This window comes from Branchiostoma belcheri, unplaced genomic scaffold (genome assembly GCF_001625305.1).
Source record: "Branchiostoma belcheri isolate BF01 breed outbred unplaced genomic scaffold, Haploidv18h27 scaffold65, whole genome shotgun sequence".
NCBI lineage: Eukaryota > Metazoa > Chordata > Leptocardii > Amphioxiformes > Branchiostomatidae > Branchiostoma > Branchiostoma belcheri.
In genome coordinates this window covers 1,165,811-1,174,954 of record NW_017804298.1, presented here as the reverse complement: position 1 = coordinate 1,174,954, position 9,144 = coordinate 1,165,811, and the positions used below count along the sequence as shown (strand labels likewise).

Sequence of the window (9,144 nt, the reverse complement as noted above, 5' to 3'; positions counted from 1 at the left end):
TGGGTTATGGGCTGAACACATCCTATACGATCATCACTTATTTCCATACAGTATCCAACTCTTTTTCTTACAAAGTTCTCTTTCCAAATCATAACCATGTATTTCACTCTCTACATGATGGTGTGGACACGGTGGTTTGGAACAACCAGGTGCATTGTAGGAAAAAGTGCATGATGGGATACAAGATGGCCGCCTGCCCTTAGAACCCTGCCACAGATGACCTTGACATTGATGAATATTTACAAGCTATACACTGTAATCCATTGCCTCCCTCAGCCCTATTGCACTGCATTCTTCCCTTGGTGGATTTTTTTCTCTTCTTTTCACAATCTAAGGCCTTGACAGTTCGTTTACTGGGTTCTCTGACACTTCCAAGGTAAAAACTACGCAAGAGAATTAGACGAAAACAGACTTGTGAGGAAAATTTGAATCAGTCTTTTTCAGGCAAGTGTCAATCAATCAAAAGGAAATTTTTGCAGTATGTTATCTCAAAAGTCAACAAAAGGGTGTGTTTATTTTACACTCAGTTTTCACACACACTTTTCATCTGTCCTGCCCCAAAAGATGGACATACCAGTAACTTATATTCAATCAAGGAGGTTATCATGATAGTGTTATAACCTCCTTGGTTCAACTGAGAACATATATAGTATTTTCAATGTCATTTCCTGAATCTGTGTGTGCCAAAAGATACAAACTTCCCTTGTCTCTGTTTTCATCTGGACTTCTCTCCATTTAGCTTTGATCTCCAGAATCCTAGAACCACGAAAATCAACTGTCCAGGCCTGAACTACACAGTTTTAAGGTTAACCAATCAATTAATCAATTTGTTAATTAGTTTGATATGTAGTTAGCAAGGCCGCGTCGACGGGCTCCATGCAGGAAGGGCAGGTGAAGGAGCGCATCAACCAGTCGTCTATACAGTCCTTGTGGTAGATGTGGCAGCAGGGCAGCAGCCTGATCGGGTCGCCGATCACAAAGTCGTTCATACAGATCACACATCTGCGGGGAGATAAGGAAGAAAAGTTAACAAAAAAACTGCAATTAAATGTGCAAAGATTGAGTGCAACGGTGTGAGTTGCTCGGTGTGATATAGATAGCTGCTGCTGCTGCGCCGCGTGCCTGTGAAGCTGGTGTGTTATGCCGAAGGGCGGTTATACCGGCTATGCAGATACAGATAATGTCAAAATGTTGAGGAGTGATCAAACCTGTCTGTTCCATTCATGTCTGTGTCAGTCAGTCTCAAAAGACTACGGGCCAATTTACACAGGGCAAAAAACAATTATCAGGTGCAGTTTTAAAGGAAGTTACCAGGGGGCCTGACTTCAAACCTGCAGGCTGTGAAGCTAATACTACTCACTCTCTGCCCTTCTTGGATCCATCGTACACCCCCGAGGGCAGATGTTGGATCAGTCCAAGCCTCTGAGCTATCTAACTTACTTCTTAGCAGCTGCATTTGTGCTGCAGTTTCTAAGGAAGCTACCAGGGGGCCTGACTTCAAATCTACAGGATGTGAAGCTAAGTCTACTCAGCATGTCAGCAGAATGTACTGCACCTACATGAAACCTGGATTTCTCACGGTTTTCGTTGGATGTTTGGTCTCCGTTGCATCAGAATTTTGCCTGTTGTAGACAATATCTTTTCCAACACAAGATTTGAATGCTATAGGCGGGATGTCATCCTTTTTAAGGAACCGTTCTGCTGAAGTCCTATACAAAATACATTACGGGTTTAGTACAGGCGCAGTACGTTCTGCCAACGTGCTAGTCTACTCACTCTCTGCCCTTCTTGGATCCATCGTACACCCCCGAGGGAAGATGTTGGATCAGTCCGACCCTCTGACCTATCTAACTTAATTCTTAGCAGCTGAATTTGTGCTGCAGCTTTAAAGGAAGTTACCAGGGGGCCCAACTTCAAACCTGCATGACTTGAAGCTAACACTACTCACTCTCTGCCCTTCTTGGATCCATCGTACACCCCCGAGGGAAGATGTTGGATCAGTCCAAGCCTCTGAGCTATCTAACTTAATTCTTAGCAGCTGAATTTGTGCTGCAGCTTTAAAGGAAGTTACCAGGGGGCCAGACTTCAAACCTGCATGAAGACTACTCACTCTCTGCCCTTCTTGGATCCGTCATAGCCTCTACCAGGCTTCGGGAGGCGGCTGGAAAGAGTAGCAACCGGCCAAATAGAGAGATAACATGCCAAGTGAGTTTGGTCACCTGGAGAGAACAGTTTGCCGCTCCTGAAGCCTGCATTTGCACTGCAGTTTCTAGGAAAGTTACCAGTGGCCTAACTTCAAGCCTACAGGCTGTGAAACTAACTCTACTCACTCTCTGCCCTTCTTGGATCCGTCGTACACCCCCGAGGGGAGATGTTGGATCAGTCCGAGCCTCTGCGCTATCCTGATCTGCTCGTCTTCTGTCAGCTGGGTCACAGGTCGTGCCGTGTTCGGGGTCGGGTGGTAGATCGGCGCTTCTTCCTGCAGGGACAGAATCAATCAATCAATCAATCAATCAATCTTTATCAATTAATCAAGCTATCAAATATCAATCAATTTATCAATCAATTGATGAATCAATCTGTAGTAGAGGGGATTCATCCTCAAGCTAACTGACATCTTGCAAATGCAGTCGTCCCTCAGTAAGACATCTGGAGCTAGCTGCATAGTTCCCGTTTAGAAACTTTTATTCAGCCTGTCACACGACTGGTTTTGCCTGTGTGGCTTCTTCAATTGATCAATCAATCAATATCTTCAGGTTGTGATGATAATTAGGCAATTCTTCTAATCTGTATTGGACTGTATTGGACAAAAATAAAAATGTACCGTGACCCAAAGCTTTAGACTTGACTATACATCTATCCTTTTAATAAATCAATCAATCAATCAACCAAAGTGTTAAGGGTCTGATAATAGATAGTTGATTCTTCTTCTTATATATTCAATAAAAGTGTACATAGTGACCCCAAAGGTTTTAGCCTTGGTGCCAGACTCTTGCCAGTGCCAACATGTCTCCAAGGAAATCTTACCATAGATGCCCTCAGTTAGACTCTCAGTTTCTCAGGGTTAGAGTGGGACTGGTCTGCATAGTGACCATCAGAACAGTCTGGGATCCAGGCTACATTTGTGGTATGCTATATAGCATAAATCAACCACATTCTGGCACAGATGTACTATGTATTGGTTTCTCCAGAAATACATATACCATGCATGAAGAAATGAATTTGATATGCTTCTGTTCTATTTGCTAGACATATTGAAAGATTGGGACCAGCCTATGTCCAACTGGGCCAAAAGCCAAGCTGGTGAACCTATGGGATTTTTGGATTTTATCCAATTTTGTAATAATACAAGTATCAGGCAAAAGTTTGGTAGCTATAGAAACCATAAAACCTACCCATTACATACCCCCAATAACATCAGTATTACTTACAAGCCTGTAAACCTCAGTCTAGTATCAAAGTCAATTTCTGGTATATCCAAATAAAATTGTTCAGATCTCCTGTCCATGATGTCCTGTATTGTCTCACTCTGTATTGCCCTTAAATGTAATTCTGTATAGATAGCCACTGTCTCCTTGGGCACAGCCATGATGTTTGGTCCCAGAAAGATCTGATTTAATAGATATGGCAGTATGATATACACAGCCGTCATTCCCCAGCAATTACTCCAACTGATAGACCCAATTTTCCCATCTATGACTTCAATCACCGTTATCCTGACCATCTGTTGCTAGGCGACCAGTCCTTCTGTCGGTGGCTCTAAGATGATCTGTTCTGATTTGTCTGCCATGTTGCTGCAAGGTTACTTACAAATGGGGACTGATAGCGTTATTGCAGAATTGCAGGACTGTGATCATTCGATTATGGACATAGAAACAGATAAACCAGAAATTGACTTTGATACTAGACTGGGCTTGAATTGGCAAAGCTACTGAGGTTAGAAATCAAGCCCTGCTTAGCAGGACACAAGAGGCATGTGTTTTATCTAGAGCCGACTAAAGTATCCTGGTCTTGTGACTGTGGAGTGACAGACAGAGAACAGACATGCTCTGATTATGGCTCCCACAGATATGTGTAAACATGCAGGAGTCTTCCTGCACATAACATGGGGCTCGACGGGGATTTCTGTAACATGACAAGCATGGGACTCATGGTGGTCGGTGTCAGCCTTTTTAGCTTTTACTGGCTACCAGGCCTGCTAGTGGATCGTGGGGAGCGGACGAAAGCTAAAAAAGGCTGACACTCAGGCTAGGATGCTAAGAGATAAAGTAGACATGTCTAGACCCAATTTCAGCTTAGTACTGAATCCTGGTTTATCTTTTACTAGTTATGACAAGGACTGATGCAAACGTATGATGTAATAGCATAACAGGCTCTAAATTTCTAGTTACCATAATTGAACAGTCTTATTGACCAGTTAGAATGGAGTCAGAATTCCTGACAGCGGACAGACTTATGTCCATGTACTTTTGACATAGTGACTTTTGACATATTGGCAGCTGTTTATATAGCTTTTTGTGATGGTGAAATCATGTGTTGGCATTTGTCTACGAATGAGTCCCACTGGTTCCTTAATCCGAGAACAAGATGAATCACAAGACCAGAAGTCACATGAGGATTCTGCATACCTTAATGGACTAAGAATAATGATGCCTAGTTTCTGACCAAGCTTTGCCAAACATTACCAGCTTAATATTATAGCTTGAGCCTAGAGCATGTAAAAAGTTCAGTGACCTTGTCACAGATACCGGTAGAATAACAAGCACCCATGTTGCCACGACAACCTCATTGCCATGGTAACAGAACTTCTGACATCACCACCGCCATGGTGACGTTGGCAGAATTCCAATGACATAAAATCCTGTCCCAGGAGTGACTAAGGGGGGGGGGGGGTGTGACTGGGGCTTGCCCTGGGGGGAATTGAGCAGTCTAGACTCTGTATACCATATACATTCTTATGTACATGTATCTGATCTCTATAATAAGTATTCAAGGCACATGCATGCATTCCGACAAGGGTTTAGTCTTTAGATAAAACGACACCTATATATGGTCACAGCGTAGCTTTGTGTGGTTCAAAAAGAACTGACATAATTTTTACTCTAATAGACTCTGTAAAATAGTATATACTGTACTGTATGACATCTACAAGTCAGAATATCATTGAATAGGTTCATCAGTCACGTAAGATTAAAATTTAGTAGAATATTCTTCAATCAGTGACTGAAATTTTCGATGTCGACTGTACATCTTGATTTAAGGTCACTCTGTAATCAAGATGTATAGTCGACATCGAACATTTGGAGGTACATGTTTCTACCTTTGAAATGCAGTCACTGATTGAAGAAGAATATTCTACTAACAACAACTTAGAAGTCCTGAATGACAACCAATTGTCCCTGGGGACCGAATTTGTGGTTACTTACTGCTGATGTCATTTTCGACTGACTTTTCCTCTTAAATATTTCATGTCCAACCTAAGAAGCAAGCCGTGGTCTTGTCTCATGATCGATGATCTTGCTCCAGTACATACCACAAAGTTCCAATCTCTCAGTCTCTGTCCTTCTGTCTATAGCCTCCACCAGACTTCTTTGCAGGCTGAATAAATAGTAGAAATCACAGACTCTGTGCAGGCAAGCTGGACCCTCTATGGCCGGCCAACTCCTCTGGTAAATGATGTCCCCCTCAGCCGATTTCTATTATTCATTCAGCCTGCAAAGGAGTCTGGTGGAGACTATTCTGTTTAAAGCTGAGGCACTACTCAACTTTCATGGTTACATAATATCTAGCCTGGATGCCAGACCCATATCACAAGGACCAAGTGATCCTGTGTGCAAGCTGCATACTGCATAACTTTGAGCCCAGTTTGCTATGGCTGTCACCCAGGCTCTAGGGATGTCAAGCTATCTGTGTTTGAAGAGACCCAGACCTCACCACAATTTCAACCAATTTAAGTATCAGCGTATAGCCGGTATAAATTATATAGTGGTGTGTCACTAGATTCACGACAACAAAGGTGTCAGGAAACTGGGTTACTGAAAGTCATTGCACCGACTAATAGCTATACTCGACATGTTATGACGTCAATAACAGCATACTTGCTGTGCATGTCATTGAAAATAATCTACCCGTATTACTCATGAGATATTCAAGCACTTAAGAGCATAATACTCTGGGCCAATTCAAGGACGTGATTTGCAACATATCTTATCCTTTTTAATAACAGGATATATTGATAATACAATACACAAGCAGAATAAGAGATGGGAAAATTGGCCTGAACTTAAAATGGGGACAAACTTTTAAATTTAACTTATTTTAAGACAGATTTGCCTTTGTCAAAATTTTAAATTAATTTAAAAAGGCCATGATATTATCAGAACATATATAATATGAAGATGAAGGTTAGACATCCAGGTAATACGATTGACGTTTTCAAAATCATATCCAGTTGCTTGAGTAACTGTTTTTTGGCATATATAATATGAACTTGATGTCCTTGTTCAAGTAATGAATTGATGAAGAATTTAACGACCAACCAATGTATATACTTTTTGATTTTTTATACAACTACAAGAATGTTTTTCCACACTAGCAGTTGGTGAATCTAAGTTTCTGCCAATAATCATGTCCAATGATTTACACTGTCCAGTGGTGATGCATACATGTAATTGGGAAATTGGGAAATCTGGCTGGTGCCGGTAACTACGGGCTTTTGTCATACTGAATTAAGTGATAAGAATCGTTTATAGCTGGAGAAAATCAATGCTGGGGTACGATTATGCAGGAATCTCTGTTTGCCTTGTTTGGGCAACACCAATTTAATTATTTGGTTATCAGATATTTACAAACAAAAGAGAAAGAACTTTTGAAGTATTGCTTAGGCCTAGGAAAAAAATGTTGTGTTTCCTGTTTCATCCCTGAAAAAAAGTAGGGCTGGTATACCGGTAGGTAGGGATCATCTTTTTTATTTCCTTTTCTAAACTTTGGCCATCATCTAGTGATCCAAGTTATACATGTACAATGCAGTTTAAAATTTGCATGAGGACACTTTCATTTTCAATGTCAATGTTGGAAAACCAATTGCACAATGTTTCATCACTCAGGTGTCAGATCATGGAGCTAGTAAAATTGTTCGTCAGCTAGAAAAATTTACGTTCCTTGCAGGGGTTCACACACAAAAAACGTTAGGGTGGGTCGGGAAACACAAAATTTTTTCCTGCCTTAAGTTTCGTTTGAACCTTTTTCCCTGTTTTGGATTCTTCGAAAATCAAATTTGTACTGTTTACTGCAGAACTCAACACTATAAACAAAACAAACATAAAGCGTCAACCCCCTCAATTGACCTTTGACCCCTACGTGCCCCCTTTTCAGGTGCCCTTACACACAGATACACAAAGGGCATCTAGGGTATATTTGTACTGGTATACTTGGATAAACCTCTTACACAAGGACTCAATATAGTCTTTCTACTTAACATGAACACAAAATGCAGCAGCCTATCTAGATATGACGAAAACAATTAAGAATTTTATAGTGTGCATCTAAGCAGAATAATTACCATATGGAGAAATTGCCAGATGTAGGTCTCAGATAAGAGAAGCCAATTATCTTACTTAATTACTGCAGAACTGGCAAAGAAAGAGTTATAGGACACACAGTGAAAGCTAAGTCTATATGATGAACTACCTGTTCCTGTGTTTTGAAAGGGCAATGTCCTATCTTCCTCATTTTATGTACATTTTGACCCCAAGGCTAACACAACGTTATACTTCTTTCTGCTAACTTGTTGGATGATCATTTGCATTTACAGCTGTATGTTAAAGCGGTCCAGCCATTGAGAGCGTTTAGATGTGCACGTAGGACTTTTGTTTTGAATGATCACTTGAGAATGCCCAGTTTTTGTCTGTCAATCTTTTGGGACCCAGTCGTGAAAGCTAGAACAATACCTAGACATCTTGTCAACAAAGGCTAGCGGCACTCTGTAATGTTTTCTTACTGCTTATATCGTTTCAAATTATGCCTGATTATAACTTTACACGCGATCTCAGAACACAAAACACAACGGAAACAACCACAAAAGAAAGGAAACAAGGGCCATTTCCTAACGTCTGTAGGACCAGTTCTCCGAAAAGGAAGTGCGGTCGTGGACGATCGAGGGGAATTTTTTTTTGTCGTCTGTGCAGTGGTTTCATCATGATGACGACGATGGTTGTTTTGATAAGGGAGCACACAAAGAACTAAAATAAAAATCATCTAACCGAATAATATTGAAACACATCGTGGCACAACTGCAACAAGGATTCAGTAGAAGGAATATACCATGTTGTACATGAGTTAAAATCGTGTTAAGGTGTATTGAGGAAGAGGCTGTAACGATAACATTTCCGGGAGAATGTATAACCAACCGACCTGGTATGGTGGCGGCGGCCCGAGGTTTTCTGAGCTGTCTCCTGTCTCGCTTCCCGCCCTCCCTTCGTGAAGAAGCGAGATGTCATCCGCTGTAGGCGTCTTAAGACAATTCCCCATCTTCAAGTCTTTACCGGGGCATTGGTAAGGCGTCTGAAAACGGAGAAATTTTCGCACAAAGAAAATTTTTTTCTTCCCGGTCGCCGATACCGCAGCTAGACCAATCACCAAAACATGGCCGCACTGCCGATTTCCTGCTGACGTATACCTGCGCGCTACAAAATAGTCCGTGATATGATATCAATTTTGTTTAAAAACGTGATTCAGAAGGAAATACAAATCAAAATCAAATCCTTGTCATAATTAAGAGCTATACTAAGAATAGAGGGGTTTGTAGAGGTGGAAGGATACGAAAGAAACGGAAAACGCGGAAGTAAATAAAGGGTTTGGGCCGGCTCACTGTCGCGGATGGATGTAAAGTTGCCAGCTGACGGAGCAGTGCGGAAACCCGGGGGCCGGCTGGACATGACGTCACGACTACAAGGGGTGCGTAATTCAGCAATACCCGTGACTTCAACACTAACTTTTGACGTAAAGAAGGAATATATTACACCATTGGTGAAAGCAAGTGCTCATCGCAATGATACTTGTCATCAATAAGTGTAGATCTAATACTAGAAGTAGTATTTGCAGAGCGCAAGTCTTTAAGTGACTTCAACACAAACTCTTGAAGTC

General features: G+C 41.4%; 1 protein-coding gene across 2 annotated transcripts; it reads right to left on the bottom strand.

Moving 5' to 3' along the window:
• Positions 1-315: 315 nt before the first annotated feature.
• Positions 316-8,682, bottom strand: LOC109483602 (RING finger protein 11-like). 2 transcript variants are annotated; one of them, XM_019786638.1, is made up of 4 exons: positions 8,413-8,682; positions 2,391-2,479; positions 1,949-2,008; positions 316-1,002 (listed from the first exon to the last, which is right to left on the bottom strand). In XM_019786638.1, the coding sequence occupies exons 1-4, from the start codon at positions 8,527-8,529 to the stop codon at positions 831-833; spliced, it is 438 nt and encodes a 145-aa protein (XP_019642197.1). In that variant the 5' UTR covers positions 8,530-8,682; the 3' UTR covers positions 316-830. The 2 variants fall into 2 exon arrangements, with proteins under 2 accessions (XP_019642197.1, XP_019642196.1); XM_019786637.1 differs by lacking the exon at positions 1,949-2,008 and having other exon boundaries at positions 2,331-2,479; positions 8,413-8,681.
• Positions 8,683-9,144: the final 462 nt, after the last annotated feature.